This window comes from Amphibalanus amphitrite, unplaced genomic scaffold (genome assembly GCF_019059575.1).
Source record: "Amphibalanus amphitrite isolate SeventyFive unplaced genomic scaffold, NRLGWU_Aamphi_draft 000853F_arrow, whole genome shotgun sequence".
Lineage (NCBI taxonomy): Eukaryota > Metazoa > Arthropoda > Thecostraca > Balanomorpha > Balanidae > Amphibalanus > Amphibalanus amphitrite.
Genome location: NW_024882347.1, coordinates 89,942 through 117,860, shown reverse-complemented (window position 1 = coordinate 117,860; position 27,919 = coordinate 89,942). Strand labels below are relative to the sequence as shown.

The window sequence follows — 27,919 nt, the reverse complement described above, 5'->3', positions numbered from 1 at the left end:
AAAAACCCACGAATTCCAAAGTATGTGCAAAATGTAGAGCTCATCCAGTTCTAACGTCCGTAGAAGAAACCAAGTTCGTGGCTCTTTAACTTCATGGTTAATATCTGGTTTAAATGACGGGGAACCGCATAACGTCGCGAAAATAAAAACCCACGAATTCCAAAGTATATCCAGAATGTAGAGCTCATCCAGTTCTAACGTCCGTGGAAGAAACCAAGTTCGTGGCTCTTTAACTTCATGGTTAATATCTGGTTTAAATGACGGGGAACCGCATAACGTCGCGAAAATAAAAACCCACGAATTCCAAAGTATATGCAAGATGTAGAGCTCATCTAGATCTAACGTCCGTGGAAGAATCCAAGCTCGTGGCTCTTTAACTTCATGGTTAAAATCCGGTTTAAATGACGGGGAACCGCATAACGTCGCGAAAATAAAAACCCACGAATTCCAAAGTATGTGCAAAATATAGAGCTCATCGAGATCTAACGTCCGTGGAAGAATCCAAGCTCGTGGCTCTTTAACTTCATGGTTAAAATCCGGTTTAAATGACGGGGAACCGCATAACGTCGCGAAAATAAAAACCCACGAATTCTAAAGTATGTGCAAAATGTAGAGCTCATCCAGATCTAACGTCCGTGGCAGAATCCAAGCTCGTGGCTCTTTAACTTCATGGTTAAAATCCGGCTTAAATGACGGGGAACCGCATAACGTCGCGAAAATAAAAACCCACGAATTCCAAAGTATGTGCAAAATGTTGAGCTTATCGAGATCTAACGTCCGTGGAAGAATCCAAGTTCGTGGCTCTTTAACTTCATGGTTAATATCTGGTTTAAATGACGGGGAACCGCATAACGTCGCGAAAATAAAAAGCCATGAATTCCAAAGTATTTGCAAAATGTAGAGCTCATCCAGTTCTAACGTCCGTGGAAGAAACCAAGTTCGTGGCTCTTTAACTTCATGGTTAATATCTGGTTTAAATGACGGGGAACCGCATAACGTCGCGAAAATAAAAACCCACGAATTCCAAAGTATATGCAAGATGTAGAGCTCATCTAGATCTAACGTCCGTGGAAGAATCCAAGCTCGTGGCTCAACGCCTTCATGGTTAAAATCCGGTTTAAATGACGGGGAACCGCATAACGTCGCGAAAATAAAAACCCACGAATTCCAAAGTATGTGCAAAATGTAGAGCTCATCCAGATCTAACGTCGGTGGCAGAATCCAAGCTTGTGGCTTTTTAACTTCATGGTTAAAATCCGGCTTAAATGACGGGGAACCGCAAAACGTCGCGAAAATAAAAACCAACGAATTCCAAAGTATGTGCAAAATGTAGAGCTCATCCAGATCTAACGTCCGTGGAAGAATCCAAGTTCGTGGCTCTTTAACTTCATGGTTAATATCTGGTTTAAATGACGGGGAACCGCATAACGTCGCGAAAATAAAAACCCACGAATTCCAAAGTATGTGAAAAATGTAGAGCTCATCCAGTTCTAACGTCCGTGGAAGAAACCAAGTTCGTGGCTCTTTAACTTCATGGTTAATATCTGGTTTAAATGACGGGGAACCGCATAACGTCGCGAAAATAAAAACCCACGAATTCCAAAGTATATCCAAAATGTAGAGCTCATCCAGATCTAACGTCCGTGGAGGAATCCAAGCTCGTGGCTCAACGCCTTCATGGTTAAAATCCGGTTTAAATAACGGGGAACCGCATAACGTCGCGAAAATAAAAACCCACGAATTCCAAAGTATGTGCAAAATATAGAGTTCATCGAGATCTAACGTCCGTGGAATAATCCAAGCTCGTGGCTCTTTAACTTCATGGTTAAAATCCGGTTTAAATGACGGGGAACCGCATAACGTCGCGAAAATAAAAACCCACGAATTCCAAAGTATGTGCAAAATGTAGAGCTCATCCAGATCTAACGTCCGTGGCAGAATCCAAGCTCGTGGCTCTTTAACTTCATGGTTAAAATCCGGCTTAAATGACGGGGAACCGCATAACGTCGCGAAAATAAAAACCCACGAATTCCATAGTATATCCAAAATGTAGAGCTAATCCAGATCTAACGTCCGTGGAAGAATCCAAGCTCGTGGCTCAACGCCTTCATGGTTAAAATCCGGTTTAAATGACGGGGAACCGCATAACGTCGCGAAAATAAAAACCCACGAATTCCAAAGTATGTGCAAAATGTAGAGCTCATCCAGGTCTAACGTCCGTGGCAGAATCCAAGCTCGTGGCTCTTTAACTTCATGGTTAAAATCCGGTTTAAATGACGGGGAACCGCATAACGTCGCGAAAATAAAAACCCACGAATTCCAAAGTATATGCAAAATGTAGAGCTCATCCAGATCTAACGTCCGTGGAAGAATCCAAGCTCGTGGCTCAACGCCTTCATGGTTAAAATCCGGTTTAAATGACGGGGAACCGCATAACGTCGCGAAAATAAAAACCCACGAATTCCAAAGTATGTGCAAAATGTAGAGCTCATCCAGATCTAACGTCCGTGGAAGAATCCAAGCTCGTGGCTCTTTAACTTCATGGTTAAAATCCGGTTTAAATGACGGGGAACCGCATAACGTCGCGAAAATAAAAACCCACGAATTCCAAAGTATGTGCAAAATGTAGAGCTCATCGAGATCTAACGTCCGTGGAAGAATCCAAGCTCGTGGCTCTTTAACTTCATGGTTAAAATCCGGTTTAAATGACGGGGAACCGCATAACGTCGCGAAAATAAAAACCCACGAATTCCAAAGTATATGCAAAATGTAGAGCTCATCCAGATCTAACGTCCGTGGAAGAATTCAAGATCGTGGCTCAACGCCTTCATGGTTAAAATCCGGTTTAAATAACGGGGAACCGCATAACGTCGCGAAAATAAAAACCCACGAATTCCAAAGTATGTGCAAAATGTAGAGCTCATCCAGATGACCCGTCACTAGTGGATTCCAACCTCGTCGCTCTTTCACTTCATGGTTAACCCTCGCCGGCACAGGGGGGGGGGGGGTGCGGGTTGATGCAACCCCCCCTAAGGTTTTTCGCGAATAACTCGCGTAAAAAGCGGCCGATCGCGACGAACTTTCAGTACCCTTGCATTCATCAGTTTTACACCTACCCTGATAATTTTATGTCCCTGACCCAAATGACCTTTGACCTGTGACCTCTTTTCCGAGACCATGTTTGGCCGTAATCGCGATTCGGCGTAGGTATGTCGGCTCTCATTAGCGGCGCGTTTGCAAGCTTTTCGTGGTTTCAAACGTTCAAAAATGTGATTTGATGTTGCTCCATACATTAGGTTAGGTGTCAAGGTTACCTGAAGGTCAGGTCAGGTCATTGACCTTTGGTGACGTCGGTTCACTTTTTCGAGTTTTACATGTTTCTAGGCTAGTTTTTGGAGCTGAATTCGAATTTAGCAACCATTTGAACATTTACGAAGTAGTTTTGGTGCCTTCGTAACATGTTAAGAAGAGCTGTCAGAGGTGGTTGACACGTATTACGAATACCCGTCACAACCCCTACCGGTTGACCTGACCTGACCTGACCCGACCTGGTATAAATGCTTAAAGACATCATCTCTGATCAAAACTAACACGAATGGAAGGAAGAAGAAACCAAGTTCGTGGCTCTTTAACTTCATGGTTAATATCTGGTTTAAATGATAACGTCGCGATATCATTTATAACGTTATAACGCATAACGTCGCGAAAATAAAAACCCACGAATTCCAAAGTATATCCAGAATGTAGAGCTCATCCAGATCTAACGTCCGTGGAGGAATCCAAGCTCGTGGCTCAACGCCTTCATGGTTAAAATCCGGTTTAAATAACGGGGAACCGCATAACGTCGCGAAAATAAAAACCCACGAATTCCAAAGTATGTGCAAAATATAGAGCTCATCGAGATCTAACGTCCGTGGAAGAATCCAAGCTCGTGGCTCTTTAACTTCATGGTTAAAATCCGGTTTAAATGACGGGGAACCGCATAACGTCGCGAAAATAAAAACCCACGAATTCTAAAGTATGTGCAAAATGTAGAGCTCATCCAGATCTAACGTCCGTGGCAGAATCCAAGCTCGTGGCTCTTTAACTTCATGGTTAAAATCCGGCTTAAATGACGGGGAACCGCATAACGTCGCGAAAATAAAAACCCACGAATTCCAAAGTATGTGCAAAATGTTGAGCTTATCGAGATCTAACGTCCGTGGAAGAATCCAAGTTCGTGGCTCTTTAACTTCATGGTTAATATCTGGTTTAAATGACGGGGAACCGCATAACGTCGCGAAAATAAAAAGCCATGAATTCCAAAGTATTTGCAAAATGTAGAGCTCATCCAGTTCTAACGTCCGTGGAAGAAACCAAGTTCGTGGCTCTTTAACTTCATGGTTAATATCTGGTTTAAATGACGGGGAACCGCATAACGTCGCGAAAATAAAAACCCACGAATTCCAAAGTATATGCAAGATGTAGAGCTCATCTAGATCTAACGTCCGTGGAAGAATCCAAGCTCGTGGCTCAACGCCTTCATGGTTAAAATCCGGTTTAAATGACGGGGAACCGCATAACGTCGCGAAAATAAAAACCCACGAATTCCAAAGTATGTGCAAAATGTAGAGCTCATCCAGATCTAACGTCCGTGGCAGAATCCAAGCTTGTGGCTTTTTAACTTCATGGTTAAAATCCGGCTTAAATGACGGGGAACCGCAAAACGTCGCGAAAATAAAAACCAACGAATTCCAAAGTATGTGCAAAATGTAGAGCTCATCCAGATCTAACGTCCGTGGAAGAATCCAAGTTCGTGGCTCTTTAACTTCATGGTTAATATCTGGTTTAAATGACGGGGAACCGCATAACGTCGCGAAAATAAAAACCCACGAATTCCAAAGTATGTGAAAAATGTAGAGCTCATCCAGTTCTAACGTCCGTGGAAGAAACCAAGTTCGTGGCTCTTTAACTTCATGGTTAATATCTGGTTTAAATGACGGGGAACCGCATAACGTCGCGAAAATAAAAACCCACGAATTCCAAAGTATATCCAAAATGTAGAGCTCATCCAGATCTAACGTCCGTGGAGGAATCCAAGCTCGTGGCTCAACGCCTTCATGGTTAAAATCCGGTTTAAATAACGGGGAACCGCATAACGTCGCGAAAATAAAAACCCACGAATTCCAAAGTATGTGCAAAATATAGAGTTCATCGAGATCTAACGTCCGTGGAATAATCCAAGCTCGTGGCTCTTTAACTTCATGGTTAAAATCCGGTTTAAATGACGGGGAACCGCATAACGTCGCGAAACCAGATATTAATACCAGATATTAACCATGAAGTTAAAGAGCCACGAACTTGGATTCTTTCACGGACGTTAGACCTGGATGAGCTCTACATTTTGCACATACTTTGGAATTCGTGGGTTTTTATTTTCGCGACGTTATGCGGTTCCCCGTCATTTAAACCGGATTTTAACCATGAAGTTAAAGAGCCACGAGCTTGGATTCTGCCACGGACGTTAGATCTGGATGAGCTCTACATTTTGCACATACTTTGGAATTCGTGGGTTTTTATTTTCGCGACGTTATGCGGTTCCCCGTCATTTAAACCGGATTTTAACCATGAAGGCGATGAGCCACGAGCTTGGATTCTTCCACGGACGTTAGATCTGGATGAGCTCTACATTTTGCATATACTTTGGAATTCGTGGGTTTTTATTTTCGCGACGTTATGCGGTTCCCCGTCATTTAAACCAGATATTAACCATGAAGTTAAAGAGCCACGAACTTGGTTTCTTCCACGGAGGTTAGATCTGGATGAGCTCTACATTTTGCACATACCTTGGAATTCGTGGGCTTTTATTTTCGCGACGTTATGCGGTTCCCCGTCATTTAAACCAGATATTAACCATGAAGTTAAAGAGCCACGAACTTGGATTCTTCCACGGACGTTAGATCTCGATGAGCTCTACATTTTGCACATACTTTGGAATTCGTGGGTTTTTATTTTCGCGACGTTATGCGGTTCCCCGTCATTTAAACCGGATTTTAACCATGAAGTTAAAGAGTCACGAGCTTGGATTCTGCCACGGACGTTAGATCTGGATGAGCTCTACATTTTGCACATACTTTGGAATTCGTGGGTTTTTATTTTCGCGACGTTATGCGGTTCCCCGTCATATAAACCGGATTTTAACCATGAAGGCGATGAGCCACGAGCTTGGATTCTTCCACGGACGTTAGATCTGGATGAGCTCTACATTTTGCATATACTTTGGAATTCGTGGGTTTTATTTTCGCGACGTTATGCGGTTCCCCGTCATTTAAACCAGATATTAACCATGAAGTTAAAGAGCCACGAACTTGGTTTCTTCCACGGACGTTAGATCTGGATGAGCTCTACATTTTGCACATACTTTGGAATTCGTGGGTTTTTATTTTCGCGACGTTATGCGGTTCCCCGTCATTTAAACAAGATATTAACCATGAAGTTAAAGAGCCACGAACTTGGTTTCTTCCACGGACGTTAGAACTGGATGAGCTCTACATTTTGCACATACTTTGGAATTCGTGGGCTTTTATTTTCGCGACGTTATGCGGTTCCCCGTCATTTAAACCAGATATTAACCATGAAGTTAAAGAGCCACGAACTTGGATTCTTCCACGGACGTTAGATCTGGATGAGCTCTACATTTTGCACATACTTTGGAATTCGTGGGTTTTTATTTTCGCGACGTTATGCGGTTCCCCGTCATTTAAACCGGATTTTAACCATGAAGTTAAAGAGCCACGAGCTTGGATTCTGCCACGGACGTTAGATCTGGATGAGCTCTACATTTTGCACATACTTTGGAATTCGTGGGTTTTTATTTTCGCGACGTTATGCGGTTCCCCGTCATTTAAACCGGATTTTAACCATGAAGGCGATGAGCCACGAGCTTGGATTCTTCCACGGACGTTAGATCTGGATGAGCTCTACATTTTGCATATACTTTGGAATTCGTGGGTTTTTATTTTCGCGACGTTATGCGGTTCCCCGTCATTTAAACCGGATTTTAACCATGAAGATCAGCTCAAAAGTTAAAATAAATGTCATATTCGTGTTCAGCATGGTCAACTTAACCCATGCCATGAATCTGAAGTGATTTGGAATTCGTCGCTGAATACGTATACGTATACGTCGCTAAGTTCACGGACATTCCAATTATTGACACAACCATGACTCATGACTGTTCCACTCTTCAGAATCAGCAAGCATTCATGCCATGGGAAATATAATGCAAAATTAGCCAACATAATCCCAGAATCAAGCATCCAAATTCCAAACTGTCAAAATCACACTGTTGTAAACTTAAAATCTCTTTTGAGGCCGATGCATTGTATTTAAAGATATCCCTCTTCAAAATTAAACATTCAACACTAAGCCTACATTTTTGACCACACACAACACATTTTCATGTTTGTCCTACATTTTGAAATTAAATAAAACACGTGCTGCACGAACTCGTTAGCCTCGGGCGCCACCATATCAACAACACCCGGCTATTACCTATAATGCATGTATGCTTTGTTCGTAACAGCCTCCCCATAATTCGACCCAGCTCCGTTTACGAATTATCATCCTGAACTCGAGCAAACCATGCATGAGATCAAGCAAACATCGAACTATGATCACGCAGGAAGCCATCTTCAACTGATCAGATTAGCACCAAATCTGAGCTGCCTTCAGTCACATTTCTCACCACTATCCCTCTTCTAGCAGGCACAGCCGGACTGTCGGTCGTGTGTACACACCGCCGGCTGTCTTCACCTCGGCGGCGCGCACGCGGCCGTCGGCCCCGGGGATCGGGCGGACAACACGCGCCAGAGGCCAGTGGCCGCGCGGCTCATCATCCTCTACAATCAGCACCAGGTCTCCCGTTTGCAGTGGCCGTGTCTCTCTAGTCCACTTCTGTCGAACAGTCAGCGTCGGCAGGTACTCTCGACGCCATCTTTTCCAAATATGATCCACGAGTCGCTGCGTGTGCCGCCAACGCCTTCGGCTGCACAGGTCACCGTCCTCGAAGATTCCCGGGGGTAGGTTCGGAGAGGCGTGACCGAGCAGAAAGTGATTAGGCGTTAGGGCCTCATAGTCGTTCGGGTCCGTACTGACGTGGGTTAGCGGCCGACTGTTGAGGAGCCCCTCGACCTCAGCCATGACGGTCAGGAGCATCTCGTCTGTCACTGCGCGGTCACCAATCACCGCATGTAGGGCGCGCTTTACCGACCTCACCAGCCTCTCCCAGCAGCCACCGAAGTGAGGCGAGGCCGGTGGGCTGAAGCACCAGTCTACCTGTTCTTGTGTCAGGGCATCTGCGAGCTGAGCCTGATTTAGCCTTTGGAGACACAGGCGCAGTTCTTTCTCCCCGGCCTTCAGGTTAGTTCCATTGTCACTGTAGATCTGGCTGGGCCGGCCACGTCGGGCGATCATGCGTCGCAGCGCCATGATCAGGCTGTCCGCGTCCAGAGAATGAGCTATCTCGATGTGGACGGCACGGGTCGCAAGGCACGTGACCAGGCACCCATATCGCTTCTCTGACTTCCGCATCTTTTTTACCGTGATTGGTCCAAAGTAGTCGATGCCCACACGCCTGAACGGTGGACCCGTCGATTCGACTCGACCGGCAGGCAGTTCAGCCATCAATGGCGGACGTGGGGCAGCACGACGCCTCTTGCAGTAGAAGCATGCGGCTGTCCATTTCTTCACGGCAGAACGCCCGCGCACGATCCAATAACGCTGTCTCAGAGAGCACAGCACGTGGTCGGGGCCACTGTGACACAGCCGCCGGTGTCTGTCAGACACGATGAGACGGGTCACCTGGTGACTCGGAAAGAGTAGGATTTGATGTCGACTCTCGTAGGGCAGAGCCGCCCGCTCGATCCGTCCTCCGACGCGCAGCAGGCCGTCTCCGTCCAGGTATGGACTGAGAGCCAGAAGCCGGCTCCGACGGGGCAGCGGCATGCGCTGCTTCAGGGCGTCCAACTCGGGCTGAAAATCATCATTCTGCGCGCGGCGGAGCCAGGATAACTCAGCTTCATGAATTTCTGGCGCGGTTAGTGGACCGTAGTGACGATCTGTTCTCGGCATTCGGCAGTTTTTTGCGAATCGGCGAGTCCACGCAGTAACGCGGAGGAGCCTCAGCCACGAGGAGTAGTCGGCAGGGTCGAAGACCGGCTCGAGAGTCGTCGTCACCGTGATGGCACACCGGTCCTCTGTGTGATCCTCCTCTTCCGTGCGACTTTCCACCGGCCATTCAGCCGGCGGCAGCCAGAGGAAGCCGGGACCCCTCAGCCAGTCAGAGCCCTCCTGGCAGAGCTCAGCCGCGAGACATCCTCGGGAAAGCATGTCCGCCGGGTTCATGACGCCGGGTACGTGTCTCCAGCTTTCGACGGCCGACGAGTCGTGTATCTCTGCGACCCTGTTCGCGACAAATGTGTGAAATCGCCTGCTTTCGCTACGAATCCACTGAAGTACGGTGCGTGAATCGGACCAGAAGTGCACAGAGTCGATCCGAACGTCGTGCTCCTGGCCAAGCTGGGCTGAGAGTCGGACAGCCAGAACTGCGGCCTGCAGCTCCAGCCGAGGGACACTCATCTGTCGAACGGGTGCCACTCGACACTTCGCCATTACAAACGAGCACCAGACGCTCCCATCTTCCAGGCTTAGTCGGAAGTACGCCACAGCTCCGTAACCCAGCAGGGACGCGTCACAGAACACATGCAGTTGACAGTCCACAGGCGGAGCGGCGGTCGGACGATAGCACCTGTTCATGCAGAACATGTCAAGGTCGCTGAGGTCGTCCAGCCACTCGTGCCAGGCGCTGCAGAGGTCTTCATTGTCGATTTCTTGGTCCCAGTCGTATCCTTGCATCCAAATGCGCTGCAGCAGCCCCTTCGCACGCATGACGAACGGCGCTGCCATCCCCAGAGGATCGAAGATGGACGATACCTGGCTCAGTATGCAGCGCTTAGTGCATTCTCTGTCCATTTTCGTCACCATGAAAACAAAACAGTCGCATCCGACGTCCCAGTATACTCCCAGCGCTCTCTCCATCGGTGCGTCATCTAGATCCAGATCCCGCTGAGTTGAATCGGCTTCCCTCTTGTGGGGTGTTACCCACTTGGTGAGATGGAAGCCTCCCCGTTTCAGCATGGCAGTCAGCGTGTTCTGCAGGTGATCAGCTTCCTCTGCTGTGTCCAGCGAATCCAGGTAGTCGTCCACATAAAACCGTCTTTCCACAGCCGCCGCCGCCTCTGGGAACTCCACAGCGTTCTCAGAAGCACATTTTCTGAGCGCATAGTTCGCGACGCACGAGGACGACGCAGCTCCGAACACATGTACCTGCATTTGGTACGTGTCCGGCTCACGCTTCCGGTCGAATCCCCGCCACAAGAAGCGCAGCGCCGGCTGATCCGTCTCGGTGACTCGTACCTGGTGATACATGGCCTGAATATCAGCTGATACCGGAAATGGCCTCTGTCGAAAGCGCAGGAGGACGCCGACCAGACTATTAGCTAGGTCGGGCCCTGTCAGAAGGTTTTCATTCAAAGACGTTCCGCGACAGCGGGCGGCGGCATCGAACACCACCCGCAGCTTGTCTGGCTTCTTTGGACAGATGACACCGTGATGGGGCAGGTACCACTGACGCTCTGACCGGCTTATCTCGTCAGGAGTAACCTTTCGCGCATATCCGTCTTTGATATAGCCCTCGATGACGTCCGTGTACCGACGTGCCAGCCGCGCGTCTCGATCCAGCTTCCGTTCTGTGTGATGCAGCCGTGTGAGGGCGGCAGCACGATTATCGGGCAACTCGACGTCCGGTCGACTCCATAGCAGACCAGTCTCGTAGTGGCCGTCCCTCAATATCGTGCTAGCTTCCAGCATCTGGAGCGCCGCCTCTTCCTTTTTTGACCTCCTCGGCGGCGAGCTGTACTTAGTGCCGAATGACTCTGTCGTCCAAAACTGCTCCACCTGGCTGTGTAGAACGTCATCATCTGGCGCGCGGATGTGGTGAACCAGCCGCGTGTCATCTCGGTAGAGCGTTGGAAGGCGACCGGTTGCTATCCAGCCCAGCCGTGTGCGCACCGCCGACGGGCTCCCTGATGGGCCCTCTCGGACTTCACGGGGCACAATCAGGCCAAATACATCGGCTCCGAGCAAAACTTCCACTCCTTCCGAGGTCGCTTCAAGGAGGCCTAGGTCCGCCAGATGTGGCCACTTCAACTTTTCCGACGGCCAGTTCACGGCCTGCCCGGATATGTTGAGCGTAGGAGTTGTTTGTGCATCCACCACTTCGAACGACTCCTCGGACTCCATAGGCTGTACACTAAACTTAACCCGCCGTGATGGCCTGGCTGTGGTGTGATCGACAGTGGCGATCCGCAGGGGCTGCACTGGCCCTGTCAGACCCAGTTGACCTGCCAGGTTCTCCGTCACTAGGGATATCTGGCTTCCCAGATCCAACAGAGCGTTTATCTTGCGACTCCCGTTCGGTCCGTGGACAGTTAACGGCACCACCTGCAGGATCAGATGAGCCCTACCGGCTGCCGGTGATCCGTCAGCTCCGGCGGTGGTCTGTGTGCCCACCCGGGTCACAGAATCCATACCCCCGTGTGGTCGGACGGACGAGAGCTGAGCCATCGCACTGCCAGCGCCGGGTATACTCGAGGCTGGAGCCGCAGCGCCGTGTAGTAACTGGTGATGGTACCGGTCACACCCGTCCACAGGACATCTTCTCCTCAGCCCGCAGTTGCGCGCGGTATGACCAGTCGTGAGACACACGTAGCACGCCCGCGCCTGAGTGACGACATGCATTCGGTCGGTCAAACTCATGAGCAAGAGTTCCTCGCATGAGTCTAACCCGTGGCCACCGCCGCAGCAGCTACACGGGGAAGACGGCGCCGACGCGACAGCAGATATGCCGGCCGTGCGGGTTGCGGCGGCCCCGGCAGCCACTCCGCGACTTCCGTCTCGTCTACTCTTGTTGCGGCTGATAGAGTCCCGTCTCGAGGTCGATAGTGTCCCGTCCCGTCTGCTGTCCCGACCCTCATGGTCGCTTCTCTCAATTGGCTCGTCTCGTACTGCACGTGCAGCTAGCGTCTGTCTTCTTAACCAGTTGTCTAACTCTCCAAGGGTAGGCTGCGCAGGTCTCTTCGCCAGAGCTTCCTCTCCCCACTTCCATGCGAGTGACAGAGGCAACTTCGAGACGACTGCTGCGATATTAGAGGTAGCTGCGAGGTCAGCGTGGTAGCCCATCGACCGCAGCACGCTGACGGCGGCGTGCAGGGCGCGGGACAGCTCGGCCAGACCAGTCAGGCTGTGTTCCGTCACAGGAGGCAGCTGTAGCACCTGACGAATGCTGGACCTCACAACCGCCGTCGGGTCACCAAACTGCTCCTGTAGCTCGCGGAGAGCTTCTCCGTAAAGGGAGCCGTCACACAGGAGGCCACTGACGGCGTCTCGTGCCGGCCCTTCGAGACACGTCTGAAGGTGGGTCAGTCGCTCTGCGTCAGACAGCTCGCGTCTATCATGAACTAAAGACTTAAACAGAGCGCTCCACCTGGGCCACTGCAGCGGGTCACCTTGAAACTTCTCTAGCGCCAGTCTTGGTAGAGGAGAGGGTGCTGCGGCCGTGCAGTGCTGTCCTGGCTTACCCATCTCAGGACGTGTGGAGGGAAGCAGCTGGTCGATCCAGGTTCCAGGCGGCGTTCTCTCCGGGGAGCAGGCCCGGCTCCCCAGCTCGCTGATCCAGCGGCTGGTGCGATCGGCGGCAGTCACCGGTGCCGCGTCACACGGCGGCTGATGGTCCGTGACAGCAGTGGGAGGCGGCTGTCCGGCTGCCGCGGGCGACTGCACTCTGGAGTCGCCGCCGCCACGCACACGCTCGTCATCACTAACATCCCGCTCGTCCCGTTCAATGAGGTCTGCCTCCGCTTCGAGAAGCTCGACCTCATGAGCGAGCGCGGACTCTTTCAGTCGCCGCTCAGCCTCCTGAAGCTGTCGCTCCAGCTCGCTTCGTTGTCGCTGCTGTGACAGACGAAGCTTGGCCAGCTCTGCCTCACGCCTTACCGTGGAACTTCTCGACGAAGCAGACACGACACTACGGGTTTTTAATGATTCCGTTGTGCTACTCATTTTACCCGTATATCATTCCAAACAAAGAAAAAACACGGATCCATTAGAATTACTGGTTACTAAAGATCCGGCCCGGAGGACCATGTTGTAAACTTAAAATCTCTTTTGAGGCCGATGCATTGTATTTAAAGATATCCCTCTTCAAAATTAAACATTCAACACTAAGCCTACATTTTTGACCACACACAACACATTTTCATGTTTGTCCTACATTTTGAAATTAAATAAAACACGTGCTGCACGAACTCGTTAGCCTCGGGCGCCACCATATCAACAACACCCGGCTATTACCTATAATGCATGTATGCTTTGTTCGTAACATCACACAGTACAGTAACACAGTTAACTCAAACTTGAACTTCACACTTTTCACCTGCAAGTTGCGAGGGTTGCAAGGACTAGAGATTGACCAGTACCTTTGCCTTACAGTTTGGACAGTCTCTTCACACTTCGCACACAGCCCAAGGCTGTAGAACTAACCAATATACCCCGGGAACTAACGCCTTATAGAACCCACCATGGCCTTGCAATCCATGATCCATGGTGCTAATAAATAATGCAATCAACATGCACGCCCACCAGTCACCACTCAAACTAGGCCAGTGTATATAAAGGCCTTGCACACAAGTGTATATAAATACTTGCAGTTGCGGGTGGTTGCGGGCCTCAAGGCCGTAGCGGGCCTTGTGTATGACGCCAAGCTGAAACAGCAGTGAAACATATGAGTGAAACAGTCCCACATGTCAACGTAAGCGAACAACAGCGTCACTGACGGCAAAGATCAGAAGCATCAGTTTGTTGTAGGTGGCGCTACTGTATGGTATGTGTTCGCGCGCCGTCGATAAGAAACGTCGTTCACGGGCTCTCAGTCCTCTATATTTTCTCCTCCATTCCTCCTCCTTCTTCCAGCGCTAACGGCCTGAGCCTGAGTCAGCCGCGTACCGCCAGGGCCAGACAGAGCCTCGTACAACAGGAGCCAGGAGCCTTGAGCCTGAGCCGAGCCGTAACTAAAACACGCATACACACAAACAAAACAAGGTAAGTTCCAGACAAATACATCCGTATCATAACATTAGTCAGTCGTATCACGATAATTTCAGAATAATAAGCAAAGCGCTTCACAATAGCATCCGACATTTGGTACGATTTAGTGCTTACCGACAAATTGTCACTCTCCGGCGTAACGAACAGTGTTCATGCTTAAATCAATAGCCAAAATTCTTCCTTTTCACTCAAACAACATTTTTGCCAGTCATCAATCACATCTTTCGTCTTTATCTTTCGTAATTATTCATATTCTAGCCAGACCTTGTCAAAATCGAGCCGAAAGAAAGTAAACAAAACAAACAATCCGGTAACCATAGCAACATAGCGTAGTTACCATAGGCGGAGGGCACCGCCGCTGAGCGGCGTCGCAACGACACCGCCGCTGGGGGCCGTGCGGCGCTAACACCCGCCCCCTTTGAACCATCCAGGTTCAAAACCAACTTCTTAACTATACATATAACAACACATAGGCACACTGCACAGCCTACCGAAACAAGCGTCGCTGAGATCAGCATCAACACACGCAAGTAGAACGCATCCTATATACATGCACCGTTCCTGATGTCTATCATTCTGATTGTGTCATGAGCCTGTGTGGCGTGTCATGATCTAAAGTGTCCGGTGTCAATGACTTAGCGGTGTGCTGCTAGACTCATGCTGTGTTATACAGTGTAGCTACTAGCTGCAGCTCCATCGCTTCACCAAGACTGCTCTTCTGCGCCCAGAACCTTCACTACCTTCGTGACAGGTCTCAGGAACATGGTTCCTCGAGCGCGGACCTTCACAGAGCGCACACGCCCGTCCTTACCCATCAGGGTCTCCTTCACGAGACCCAGCGGCCACACACCGCGTGGTACCGATTCGTCTCGTTTAATAAACGAATTACGAAATTACGAATTACGAATTACGAATTACGAAGTCTACCATGACGACGACGTCACCGATCCGCAGGTTCGTCCGACTTCTCGTGGCAGCGCGAGATCGCTGCTGCAGGAGAGGCAAGTATAGCCGTCTCCACGAACGCCAAAACTGCTCAGCTAGGTAAGCAGCTTGTCGCCATCTCTTGGGTCCATCCAGGTCATCTTCACTTGAAGAATCACATACCGGTGTCACACACTTCAAATGCAGGATGTGATTCGGAGTCAGAGGCACCTCGTCACGAGGGTCCGACGAAACCGGCACCAGCGGCCGATTGTTCATGATGCACTCGGTTTCGCACAAGAGTGTGTGCAACGTCTCTTCTGTGAATGTTTGGCTGGTTAACAGACCATTCAGGATCTTCCGGACGCCTCTGATGAGACGCTCCCACACACCGCCGTGGTGGGAAGCGGCAGGAACGTTGAACATCCACTCGATGCCCTTGTTCAGCATCGCTCTCTTCAACTTCTCTTCGTTCGCGTGCAATGCATCAACTTCTTCCTTCAGCTCCTTGTCTGCTGCTGTGAAGTTCGTTCCCCTGTCGGAACGCATCAGGCGAACGTTCCCGCGTCTTGCAATGAAGCGGCGCAAGGCACAAATGAATGAGTCCGCAGAAAGGTTGTCTGCGAGCTCGAGATGCACGGCTCTCGTGCTGAGGCATGTGAAAATGACTCCAAACTTCTTCACCTGACCTCTACCTCTCTTGGCGTATAGCGGCCCGAAGTAATCTACACCAGTGCTACTGAACGGGTGAGTGGCCTCCTCTACACGATCCTGTGGCAAGTCTGCCATCTTCTGTCCCTCAACTGGGCGCTGTCGTCTTCTGCACTTCACACATCTGTGCAAACACCGTCGTACTGCGCTGTTCCCTTTCAGTACCCAGTATCGAGTCCTGAGTTCAGAAAGAACATACTGACGTCCTTCGTGTCCTGCCCTCTCGTGACGATCTGCGATGATCAGGTCGGTTACCTTGTCCTTGTCTGGGAGAATCAGAGGATGCTTGGCAGCCCAGTCCAACGCAGAGTTCATCAAGCGTCCGCGCATCCTGATGAGACCGTCCTCCACGAATGGGCTCAGCCGCGACAGACGACTGGCACATCGCACCTCGCGTCCCACTCCCAGGTCAATCAGTTCTTGCAGAAAATGAGTTTTCTGAACATGCTTCACGATGATCCTCTCGGCATCTTCTATGTCAGCAGGAGTGAGCTCCCTCGCATTCGAGGCTCCCTGCTTGTCTCTGGCCTTCAGCTGCAGAGTCTTGATCGTTCGGCGGATCCATGCCACCGCTCTCGTGAGTCTCTTCCATGACGAATGATATTCAATCAGACGATCGATGGGATTGGCGCTGGAGTTGTCAGCCTTCTCGTTCTGCACAACGACAGCTGCCGAACTTGTCTTCGCTTGCTTCACTTCCGGGTCATCCGGGTGAGTCTCACCGACGCACGGAGACCTTGGCCAATTCTCCTGTGAGCTCCTGAGAAATGGCGGGCCATTGTACCACATGTCGCTGTCTTGCAGTACTCCTCTTGAAACCATGTCAGCAGGATTCAGCGACGAGGGTACGTACCGCCACTGTTCGTTCTTCGACCCAGCGTGTATCGCAGCAAGTCGATTCGCCACAAAGATGTGATAGCGCGAGGTCTCGTTCTCGATGTAACGCAACACGGTCGTGCTATCCGTCCAAAAGGTGACGTCATGGATCTTCATGTCCAGTGCTCGCAAGAGCTCTTGGTTCACGTCTACGGCAAGCTTGGCTGCGGCTAGTTCAAGACGCGGGACCGTAATCGCCTTGAGCGGAGCGACTCGGCCTCGGCTAAGAACCAGGGAACAGAACACTTCACCATCTCCGCGCACAGTGCGTATGTATGACGCGGTGCCATAGCCCTTCAGACTGGCGTCACTGAAGTGGTGCAGACTCACTGCATCCGCGGCACTTATGCCATACGGATCATAACATCTTGGCACGCGAACGTCTGGCAGGGACTTCAACCCATTCAGCCATCTGTTCCATTCTTCTTCAACTTCATTGGGAATGTCATCGTCCCAGCCGGTTCGTAGACGCGTCAGTTCCTGAAGAATCATCCGTCCTTGAAGAACGCGAGGAGCAGCCAGGCCTAACGGGTCGTAACAGGCTGCGGTCGCGGAGAGTATTCCGCGTCGAGTACGTGGTCTTCTGTTGAGAGCGTCTACGTCGATGCTGAATCCAAGCTCATCCCTGTGAGTATCCCAGAGTACACCTAAGACTCTCTCGCTTGAAGAGGTTTCCTGTCCAAGGTGAGTTTCAGTCTTTCCCTTGTCATCTTCTGATAGCGCTGTCAGAACTTCGGTGCTGTTGGAGTTGAACTTCGTGAGTCGGAAGCCACCCATGCTGCACAGCTGCTTCAGGTCCTGCGCCATCTTCGCAGCGGAGGCTTCTGACGTCGTCGATTGGCATACGTCATCCACATAGAAACTTCTTTGCAGTGTCTTCTTCACTTCGGGGGTGTATCCTGTGCCAAAGTCTTCTGCCGTCCGATGAAGAGCGTAGTTCGCGCAACTGGGACTGGATGTCGCTCCGAACAGATGTCTTGTCATCCTGAAGACACGTGGTGTTGAAGAAGTGTCGCCTTCTGGCCACCACAGGAAGCTCAGATAGTTCCTGTCGCTCTCCGGTACCATCACCTGAAGAAACATGGACTCGATGTCACCGGTAAAGGCTACCGTCTCTTGTCGAAAGCGGACCAATACGTCCACCAGGGAGTTCGTCAGGTTCGGGCCTTGCATGAGTACGTCATTTAGACTCACTCCATTGTATGACGCGCTGCAATCAAAAACTACTCTAAGCTTGTTTTGGTCGGGTGATACACCCCATGGTGGGGGATATACCAGCGCCCTTCTTTTCCTTCTTCTGAGTCTGGTGCTGCTTCCTCAGCATATCCTTCATCCAGAAGCTTCTTCATCTGCTCCTTGTAGTCAGCTGCTTATCTTGGATCCTTCTCGAACTTTCTTCTCAGTGATTCCAGTCGTCTTGCTGCCATCACTCTGTTGTCTGGCAGATCGGGTTTCGCATCTCGGAATGGCAGACCGATTTCGTACTTCTCTCCGTCCTTCTTGCATGTATCTTCCACCTTGAGGCACCACTTGACGTCCTCGACTGAGTAGCCTCTGCGACTATCATGGCTGTCAAGGAACTCGAGCTCGGGATCTTCCAGCATCTTGATGCGGTTGACACGCGCGACGTGTGCACCTGGTCCCCTCTTCCCCTCAACGCCACAGACCAGCCAACCGTATCTGGTTCTGACGGCGTAGGGGCCCTTCTGGCCTGGGCAGCTCACCACTTCCAATGGTTCTGACACCACGCTGGCGTTTGCACCGATGAGCAGGCCGATCTCTCTTGATGTCGTCTTCTCAGTAAAACCAGCTTCAACTCCACGTTGTCGGAGATGTGGCCACTTGCTGATGTCTTCTTGTCGTACGATGTCTTGCTTTTCCACCGGTATGTGCTCTAGAACATACAACGCTGGAAGTTCAACTTGGTTGCCACCATCTTCAGTTCCAATACTGACACCAGTGACCAACGAGGTCTTCATTCTTCGCTCTCCATTGATGGTGGACATGACTACATATGTCTTCTCGTCTGGTTGAATGCCTAACTGACTTGCAAGCTTACGTGAGATGAATGAGTGCGTACTGCCAGGGTCTATGAAGGCTCCAGTCAGCACGGACCGTTCCTTGACGTTGGCTGATACTGGAAGCACCTGCAGCTTTCCACCGCCTTCACACTCTTGTGACACATGTCCTGCCGTCACGACGTTGGCGTTGGGCAGCGCATCTCTGTGCATACTTGTAGGATGCGACTTCTCGCACTTCTTACAGCGGCTTCGTTTCTGACAGTTCCTGGAGATATGTCCTTCCTGTAAGCAGCCGAAACATAGTCCATGTTGACGTATGTAGTCAGTCTTCTCTTCCTCAGTCTTCGCCCCGAAAGCTCTGCAAGTCTCCAGGTCATGAGGATGCTCGCAGTAGGCACACTTGGCCGGTTGCTTCATGTTGCTTGCGTAAGCTCGACTTCTTCGTTCTTGGCGGAGCTGATGCTCCCAATTCTTCATCTCCTTTCTTGCAGGCTGCTGTGCTTTCTGCACGGTCGTGGCTTGTGGTCGTGTGTCCTTCTTCTCTTGAGCACTGAGCACATGTCTTCCATAGACAGGGTTGGACACGATTCTTGCTTCTGATTCGATGAACTCGACGAAGTCTCTGAAACTGACCTGCCTCTGGTCAGTCCTCTTCCTTTCTCCGTCTTCTCTTCTGTCTCGTCTCTGATCATGTTCGATCCTGTCGACCGCTCTGCGCCAGCGATCAGCGACCCACGGCGTCTTCTGAATGGCCTGGCAGATCATCCATGAATCAAACCCACTGTCTGCCAAAGCAGGTGAGTGAAGAGCGTTGAGAGCACCTCGCAGAAACACTGAGTAGTCATCAAGGCCGTTCACATCTTCATATCTCACGCGCGGGTAGTTTTGAATCTTCTCGATCACTGATGCTCTGGACTTCATCACATTGTCATATCTCACCTTGAGTAGACGAATAGCTTCACTGTAACCATCATCACCCAGGTAGACGCAGGTGGCTACAATGTCATGAGGCTTACCTTTGGTCAGCTGCAACAGGTACATCAGCTTCTCTTCTTCTCTGTCCAGCCTACATGCAATGTTAGACTGGAAAGCTGTGATGAATGGTAGAAAGTCTTCTTCGGTTCCATCGAACGCACGTAACTCCAATGACTGAAGTCCGATTCTTCTCATCACCAGCCTGTCCGTTGTGTTGAGATCCATTTGCTGAACTGAGCCAGCCGACTTGTCATGAGATGCTCTTCCTGCACCTGCATGTCTGTCTTCTTTCGTTTCATTGTCTTGCTTCTTGTCATGTTTCATTTCATCTTGTTCACTTTCATGTGCTTCATCATCTTGCTTATGTTCATTTCCAACTTCATCGTCTTCTTCATGTTCAAGTGCTTCAAATCGTGCCAGCACAGCTTCTTTGGCTTCACACTCCTTTAGTTCAGCCAGCAGTTGCACTTCCTCTTGTTTTCTGCGCAAGTTTTCTATCTGTTCATCAAGTTCATGTTTCTGCTTCAATGCATTCATCTTCGCCTTCAGTCCGGCTAATCTGGCCGCTTCAGTAGCTCTCTGTGACGTGACAGATGCTCTGCTGGACGTAGACTTGACTGATCTTGCATCAGTACCATCATGACTTCTTACGTCCATCTGAAACGCTTCCTTTGTTGCGATCGACTCTTGATCATCATCGGCTTGACTTCTTGCATCTTCATCGGGCATCACCGATTTCTTGTAGCACGCCTCTTCTCTCAGAACTTGCGCCAACCGCTCCTTCAGAACAGCTTTGGTCCCTCTGGAATCTTCTCCGCGGGCGTCCAGCTCACGCTTCAGGTCCCGCACTACCAGTTTCTCGATGTCAATGTCCATAGCTGATGTATGTTAATATACCTATGTGCATGTGAAAGCGTAATGCCAAATGTGTTCAGCACTGATAAACAGCAGCTGTCATAGTTGGGTGCATCTCGTGTCAATGTTTCGCGAAATGTACCAATGGCAGTACCATGTTGTACCCAAGAAGCATATAACTGCCAATGCAAGGCCCTATATACCAGGTAGGGTCGTCCGGCGATTCTACCTTTTCGTGACGTCAGCTCGTGACGTCATTTGGAGTCAAGTCTCGAAGCCCCGTTCAATCCCCATGTAAATGAGCGATTTTCGAAGCACTGTAGAATGAAGTCTGCACAAGATATATCAAACCTAAGTATCTTATCTGAAAGAGCAGACAATTTTCTACAAGTTATCTATTACGTGTTTTTCGCTAAATCTTTTGCTTTTTTCACAAAAGCGTAAAATGTCCCCCATGTCTCCGCAGCCTCCCTGCCGCCGGCCGCCACGCGGTCGCGGTAGTGTAGTGGTTAGCGTGCCCGCGCAATATTCCAGAGGTCCCGAGTTCGAATCTATGCGGTGCGGAACTTTAATTGCAATTCCAAGCTGAATATACGCACATCCATAATAAATTATTATTCGTATAGCTTAACTGTCACCAAGCTATCCATATAAATTGACTTCACCCAAAATATCGGCAAGATTCTATTAAAATATAAATTCAAATATGGCGGCTTGGACTGCCGCGTGCGGTAGGCTCCGCCCATAGCTCCGCCCACATGCGTGACGTCATTCGTGTTAGTGGACACACGCGGAGATAGGGGACGACATGGGCCTGTGCCAATGTTCAAATCGTCTGACTGTCAAATGTACCTACCAATGGCAGCATCACATGGTACCAAAAACAAACCCATTGTCAAAGCTCATATTGCCTGGCTGTGAAACGTACCAAGGCAACATCATGTTGTACCAAATCAAGCCTATTATCAAAGCTCACATTCCCTGGCGGCAAAATGTAAGGCAGCACCGTACCGTACACAACATGCGTCGATCAGGTTATATCTGGCCAGGCTTTGGCCAGGCTGCGAAACGTACCAACGGCAGCACCGTTCTATGCATAACATGGGTACAATGCACTTGTACCAATGGCAGCAGTTCAACATGGCAGCACTGATCATCAGTAACATTTAGTACCAACGGTACACTCGTACTTCTGGCGAAGTCGGTGCAGGCTGCCAGTCGTACCAACGGCAACAGTCAACAAACGCGAATGTTCCACGAGCATTAACACTGACGAATAGTGTTTTTTAAAGCAAGAGTTCATCTGGTAGGCAATGCAATGCGCAAATGGCGACAGCATCAAAGCAAGCTGCTGAAACTAGTGGCATTGTGGCACTTATCGCGTTGTAGAACTTGAAGTCTGATGGCGCTGGAGAACTCGCCGTTTCCGCTGCCGTTCTTGAAGTCGCATTCTTGAAATTTGTCGTTACTAAATGTTCGCGCGCCGTCGATAAGAAACGTCGTTCACGGGCTCTCAGTCCTCTATATTTTCTCCTCCATTCCTCCTCCTTCTTCCAGCGCTAACGGCCTGAGCCTGAGTCAGCCGCGTACCGCCAGGGCCAGACAGAGCCTCGTACAACAGGAGCCAGGAGCCTTGAGCCTGAGCCGAGCCGTAACTAAAACACGCATACACACAAACAAAACAAGGTAAGTTCCAGACAAATACATCCGTATCATAACATTAGTCAGTCGTATCACGATAATTTCAGAATAATAAGCAAAGCGCTTCACAATAGCATCCGACATTTGGTACGATTTAGTGCTTACCGACAAATTGTCACTCTCCGGCGTAACGAACAGTGTTCATGCTTAAATCAATAGCCAAAATTCTTCCTTTTCACTCAAACAACATTTTTGCCAGTCATCAATCACATCTTTCGTCTTTATCTTTCGTAATTATTCATATTCTAGCCAGACCTTGTCAAAATCGAGCCGAAAGAAAGTAAACAAAACAAACAATCCGGTAACCATAGCAACATAGCGTAGTTACCATAGGCGGAGGGCACCGCCGCTGAGCGGCGTCGCAACGACACCGCCGCTGGGGGCCGTGCGGCGCTAACAGTATGGGACGAATGGGAAGAAGTGCACCCCCGAGGGCAGTGTGCAGTGTGCACGGGTTCAAGTTCTCACCGTGGGTCAAGGCTGCGACCAAGTAAAAGGTGTGAGGAAGCATTCAGTCAGTTAGCATCTGTAGCGTATCGCCTAGCAATTACCAGACGTCCTGGCGTCAGACAAACACATTTTCACGTAATACAATGCCCTAGAAAATCCGAACAACCTTAAAAGTAGTATGCTCTGTATTTAATGACGAGACGAGTCGACAGCAGGCCATATAAATGGCTAATATCCTGGACGACTTCCACCAGCGCGCGTTTTGGGTCACCCAACAACCCAAGGCCATATAAGTCCAACAACCCACGGCGATTCACATTCGAAGGGGTCATAATGACGAATCGGGAAATGGAAACAGAATCTGTAGACTGTAATGAGCCTCAGTGTACAATCGGAACTGTCACGAAGTAGCGTTTGCATTTGCCGTGATTGTTAGATGGTGTGAGCAGTTCACTTGTCACTCTTTGGAAGACGCAAGTTATCAACATTACACATAATACACGGAATTATTTACTCAGCGATGAAACCAACACCAGAGCAAAGCTAGCGGTGCGACCCTTCGTTAAATCATGTCACACATTTGTGAGCTGTCGATAGCGAAGAAGACACGGCGAAAGTAAGCGAAACGAATGGCTATATACAATGCTGATGGAATAACTTCTAGAGCATCTCATGTCCCAACGCTCAGAATGCCCCACAGATGATCAGGTGACACGCCAGCATCCTTTGTGTATCCTGATATTCCATCATTTCCGTACCGGACTGGCGCCTCTGGGCAGTCCGGACGTGCTCTCAGCGGATAGCGCAGGATGGCGTACTCAGTCACGGTGACTACCCCATCCGCTTGGCGCTCTGCTAGGATCACCAGTGAGCGGAGGCTACACACCGCTGCAGACCGACCAGAGACCGAGCGGCGCGGCTGCCTCCCGTCCCGCGTACCAGCTCCGATAACTAACTACTTACTCCATCGGACCCTGCTGCTAACCCAACTACCGCCTTATAGACCCAGCCCTTATCGTAAGTCGCATCCCTCCAATCGTTAGGACTTGATACTCTCCCCCCCCCCCCCGGCGGGCCCAATCATATCTGGTCCTAACGAATCCACACCCTCTGCTCCAAGATTGTCTTTGCCCCCTTCCCAGCGAACTTGAACCCTTCCTCCAAGCTTCTAAGACCTACTCCCATGATTCAATAATTATTCCCAATGGCGGCCCTCAATCCCACCCCACAAAGATCTTTACCTCAATCCTCCTTTGGTCCGTTTCTCCCCTCCCATCTCTCCTATCCCACTAAACCCTCCCTCGCTCGCTCGTTCCTCAGGCGGCCTTTCCGTCCGTCTCCGGGCGCGGGCAGAGCGGCCGGAACAGATGGCAGCACTGCTCGGCGGCCGGCCGGTCCTCCGCGCGCACTGCCGAGCACACGGTATATATCTCCACGAACGGCCGGTACTCGGCCATCAGTGCGGCGTCCAGCTGCGGCACCGGCGGCGGCACGCCCATCTGAGACTCGAAGTAGCCGTCCGAGCCGGCAGAGTCGTCCATCTCGCTGTCAGAGCTGAGCTCGCTGTTGTCCAGGTCGGGCAGGTCGGAAGCGTGCGGCATCTCCAGCGCGAACATCTCCCTGTCGGTCGGAGCGGAGCGGAGAGGGAGTCAGGGCGCTGCGGCCGAGGGAAGGTCTGTTTACACAGGGGGACCAATGACCATGAGAGTAGTCACCATAAGGGTAATTTAGAGCAGCATTGTACTGAAATGGCAAAAATAACATATTTGCACCTTTGACGTTTAGCTTTTAGTTTGGAGGTATCCATCCACCGACAGTCACTGCTCATTTATGTACTGTTGTACAATATGTTACACTCCAATAACTAGGAGTATAGGCTAAATACGGCACACTCATCCATTCTCCACCTTACGGTAATTACCTCTCCGCATAACTCTCGGGCCTCGCATCTCCACCCACTGCACCACCCCTCCTCCTCTCTCCCTCTCTCCACTCACCACAGTGTCAGCGCGTACGAGTAGATATCCGTCTTGTGTGTGACGTCTCCGTCAAACACCACCTCCGGTGCCGACCACGGCTCCGTGCCCACATACGTCTGGTCCCCGGTGACCGCAAGCTGATCGTTCAGCGGCAGCGACACGCCAAAGTCGCACAGCTTGGCCCGCTGGAACGCGCCGAACACCAGCACGTTGGCCGACTTGAGGTCGCCGTGCAGCAGGTGCTGGTCGGTGTGCAGGTAGTGCAGAGCAGATGCGATGTCCAGGCCAACCTGGAGGGACAGGGAATGAGTTAGACGGCGCGACTCTGATCGGCTAGTCGTAGGTACGAATTGTTGGTCACATGTTGACAGCAGGGCAAAGCATAAGTAGTCTGTTTATAATCACACTTGTTTCTGGGCATTGATAGGAGCATCTATAGTACGAGCTCGTCCAATTGTAAAACGTCCATTTCACTGTCAATCAATCTCTGGCCAAGTACCCACCCATGTCACTAATCTCGTCCCCAGAAGGTTCCCCACGCCGCCCGGTCCCCCGTGCCGGTGTCTGTCACCGCGCGGCAGGCGCACTCACCGTGGCGATGGCGCTCAGCGGGAAGGGCGCCGGGTCCGGCTCGGACTCGGCGCGCGTCTCGATCAGGTCCATCAGCGAGGCCGAGGCCGCCTCCATCAGCAGCGCCACGGAGCCGGGCGCCGAGCCGGCCGCCACGCCGCGGTAGCCGACCACACACGGGTGGCGCAGGCGGCGCAGCAGCTCGGCCTCGCGCGCCAGCCGCGCCGCCTGCTCGGGCGCCACGTGCACGCGCCGACTGAGCCGCTTCACGGCCCACGGCGAGCGCTGCGTGATGCGCCGCGGCGTACCGCGCTCCAGCAGCGACACGTTGATCCCTGGAGTGTGTGGCAAAGCCCAAAGGGTAGATCAGAACTAATATTATAAATCCATAAACAATAAGATTCATGTTGGTGGCGATGGGTACGACCTGAGCAGTCATTGGGGTTTGACAAGAAGCCTTTTTGTTATTAAGACGCATATTCAAATTCATTCATATTTGGCTTCCTCGCCTAAATAAAATGGCAGGATGAGTTGAAAAAAGCAACAACTGTTCATTCTTTACCTGTCCAAGACCCTAATGTTCTTACATTAAAAAAATAAGATTTTGGAGAGAAAGTTTTGCTACATGTCCTATATAGATAAATATTGGAGAAATCACTTTCACTACAGACCTTTGTATTTCTAGTGTGCCTAGGTGTAGAAAGGCCTATGCTCTCAAACACAAGTGATACATGAATAATACAATGATATTCTAGGTCCCCTTATAATGAAAATTGAACTTAGGAGACATCAATATTGTTTGATAGCTTCTAAACATCACAACTTCTCCAGCCTTTTAACATTTTTGTGTGAAATTCCTCACATACCTGTACCATAACCTATAACCTTCATCATTGGTGATTCTGGAATCAGGATTTCATTCCATTGCTTTGAGGCTCTTCTTCTTGCAGGCTTTGATGGTGTCTTGAAAATGTCACTCTGATTGTCAGCCATAGTGATTTATCAAATACAGATGTTGACAGATGACCTGAAATATCATAAACAATGATAAATACCTACATTGTAATTCAAAATATTTAGGTAATATTTTACATTTACATTAATTACATTTAGTATAAATTCAGAGCAGAGGCTTAGAGTAAATAAAGGGTGAGCAACTGTTTAAGTAATTGCATATGGAACATCGTAATTTCTTAATTAATTTCTTTCCAAGGACTGTCTACATCAACGTGGAAGCAGGGAACACTAAAACTTGTGAGCAAAGCAAGCATAGGTACCTATCCAGTATCCACATTCCACTAGCACTGTCTAGTGTTATTCCCTTCAATATTTCACATCTTTCTGGACAAGTAATAAAAATAAACAAGCCTTCAATGAACTGATTTCAAAATTTCAAGGCATAGGTCAAGGTACAATCAGTGACTCGGTCAATGAAAAAATGCCTTAATCTTTAACATCCTGATCTGGGTTTGGTATTGCTGAGGTGCAAATGCAGCAAAAAATTGTGCTATGCTGCTTTTGTTTTAATGATTGATATGCTGAATTCATTGTAAATGGTGCAAGACAATCAAATAAAATCTTAGGTCAGTTTGACCATAAGTTGAGTTTGACTTTGGCACCCCTCACCTTCTATACCAATACCAGAGCTTGAGCTAGGTGGTACGCGGGTGTAAGTTTGGTTAGGTTTAAAATACCTACTTCCAAGCTTTTAGCAACAAAACGGCAAAAAATAAGTGCGTAAATACCCGTAAACATCCATATCAATTGAATACAAACAAAGGCAAACTCCTGCACACCAGGACTGTCGCAGCGCGCTGTGACTGCAACCACGCTGCAACGATTATTTTCAATTTGCCCGCGCAAACTTTGGCGCTACCAAATCTAAAAACCTTCACAAAATACTCATCGCTAAAGTAATCTTGTTCGCCTCCTTCACCAGAGGGGCTGGAGGAGTAGTAAAGGAATCTTGGGCTGGGGCTCCGGCTCTGGGAAAGGGGCCGGGGCTGTGGGCTGTAGCACCTGGCAGTTGGCACCATTGCTCGTGCACGCGGAGTCGGAGTCGGAGTCAGAACCGGAGTCGGTTGCAGTCGGTAGTTTTACCCGGATGTCGGAATCGGAATTGGAGTCGCTAAAATCTTACCGAATCCGACTCCGGAGTCGCATGGTTTAACACGCGCACCGACGGGGGGGGGGGGGGGGGCGCAGGGCTGGTAAAAAGCAAATTGCGTCCCCGACCAAAAAATGAGAGCGAAAAATGACCCCGACCTTTTTACGATTCATGTATGCAGGCTGCATGCAACTACGGTGCGCGTTTCCTTAGGTTTCATTTCTATATTATTTTTTTTACGAGCAGTCATATGTACTAAATTGCTTATCAGACTCGCGCTTCGAAATTTCCAGTTTGTTAATTAAATGTCACGGCATCACTTGGTCAGCGGGTAGCGTAACAGACGAAGAACCCGAAAAGGGTAGGGGGCGCTACAATCGTCGAACAGATGCAATAGGTGTCGCTATTGTATCGGTAGCTCACAACGACGACGGCTAGAAACTATCGACCCCGCATGAATGTATGTATGTACCATGTCCAACCGGTCCGACCCCGGTTCCGAATCTAGTCGTTTGTCTAGTCGTATAGCTGGCTACAACTGGTCGTCA

General features: G+C 50.0%; 3 protein-coding genes across 8 annotated transcripts in view; all 3 read right to left on the bottom strand.

The window, feature by feature from the left end:
* The window catches only part of LOC122367137 (beta-1,4-glucuronyltransferase 1-like), a 31,298-nt gene extending 9,288 nt beyond the window's left edge, over nt 1–22,010 (bottom strand). The window contains exons 1-2 of one of the 3 annotated variants that reach the window (XM_043339958.1): nt 21,986–22,010; nt 13,804–13,859 (exon numbers count right to left, since the gene is read on the bottom strand). The gene's annotated coding sequence lies outside the window, so the exon portion shown is untranslated. Of the gene's footprint in view, nt 1–13,801; nt 13,860–14,012; nt 14,166–14,316; nt 18,031–21,985 lie in introns of those variants that run through there. The other 2 variants (XR_006254008.1, XR_006254007.1) reach the window with 2 other exon arrangements.
* Nucleotides 14,013–20,693, bottom strand: LOC122367139. Its single transcript, XM_043339959.1, has one exon. The coding sequence runs from the start codon at nt 20,583–20,585 to the stop codon at nt 18,084–18,086; it is 2,502 nt and encodes an 833-aa protein (XP_043195894.1). The 5' UTR covers nt 20,586–20,693; the 3' UTR covers nt 14,013–18,083.
* Nucleotides 22,011–22,066: 56 nt separating the features above from the next.
* Nucleotides 22,067–27,121, bottom strand: LOC122367140 (lymphokine-activated killer T-cell-originated protein kinase-like). Of its 4 annotated transcripts, none has more exons than XM_043339963.1 (5): nt 27,061–27,121; nt 26,131–26,291; nt 25,286–25,599; nt 24,713–24,984; nt 22,067–24,335 (listed from the first exon to the last, which is right to left on the bottom strand). In XM_043339963.1, the coding sequence occupies exons 2-5, from the start codon at nt 26,255–26,257 to the stop codon at nt 24,032–24,034; spliced, it is 1,017 nt and encodes a 338-aa protein (XP_043195898.1). In that variant the 5' UTR covers nt 26,258–26,291; nt 27,061–27,121; the 3' UTR covers nt 22,067–24,031. The 4 variants fall into 4 exon arrangements, with proteins under 4 accessions (XP_043195898.1, XP_043195896.1, XP_043195895.1 ...); XM_043339961.1 differs by having other exon boundaries at nt 27,041–27,106; XM_043339960.1 differs by having other exon boundaries at nt 27,010–27,082.
* Nucleotides 27,122–27,919: the final 798 nt, after the last annotated feature.

Excerpts from the sequence above, each read along its gene's own strand:
- LOC122367139 (XM_043339959.1), bottom strand. The coding sequence starts at position 20,585 with ATGGACATTGACATCGAGAAACTGGTAGTGCGGGACCTGAAGCGTGAG.
- LOC122367140 (XM_043339963.1), bottom strand. The coding sequence starts at position 26,257 with ATGGCTGACAATCAGAGTGACATTTTCAAGACACCATCAAAGCCTGCA. Across the intron at positions 24,985-25,285 it reads CGCTGAGCGCCATCGCCACG|GTTGGCCTGGACATCGCATC; the intron begins GTGAGTGCGCCT and ends CTGTCCCTCCAG. Across the intron at positions 24,336-24,712 it reads TCGTACGCGCTGACACTGTG|GGAGATGTTCGCGCTGGAGA; the intron begins GTGAGTGGAGAG and ends TCCGACCGACAG.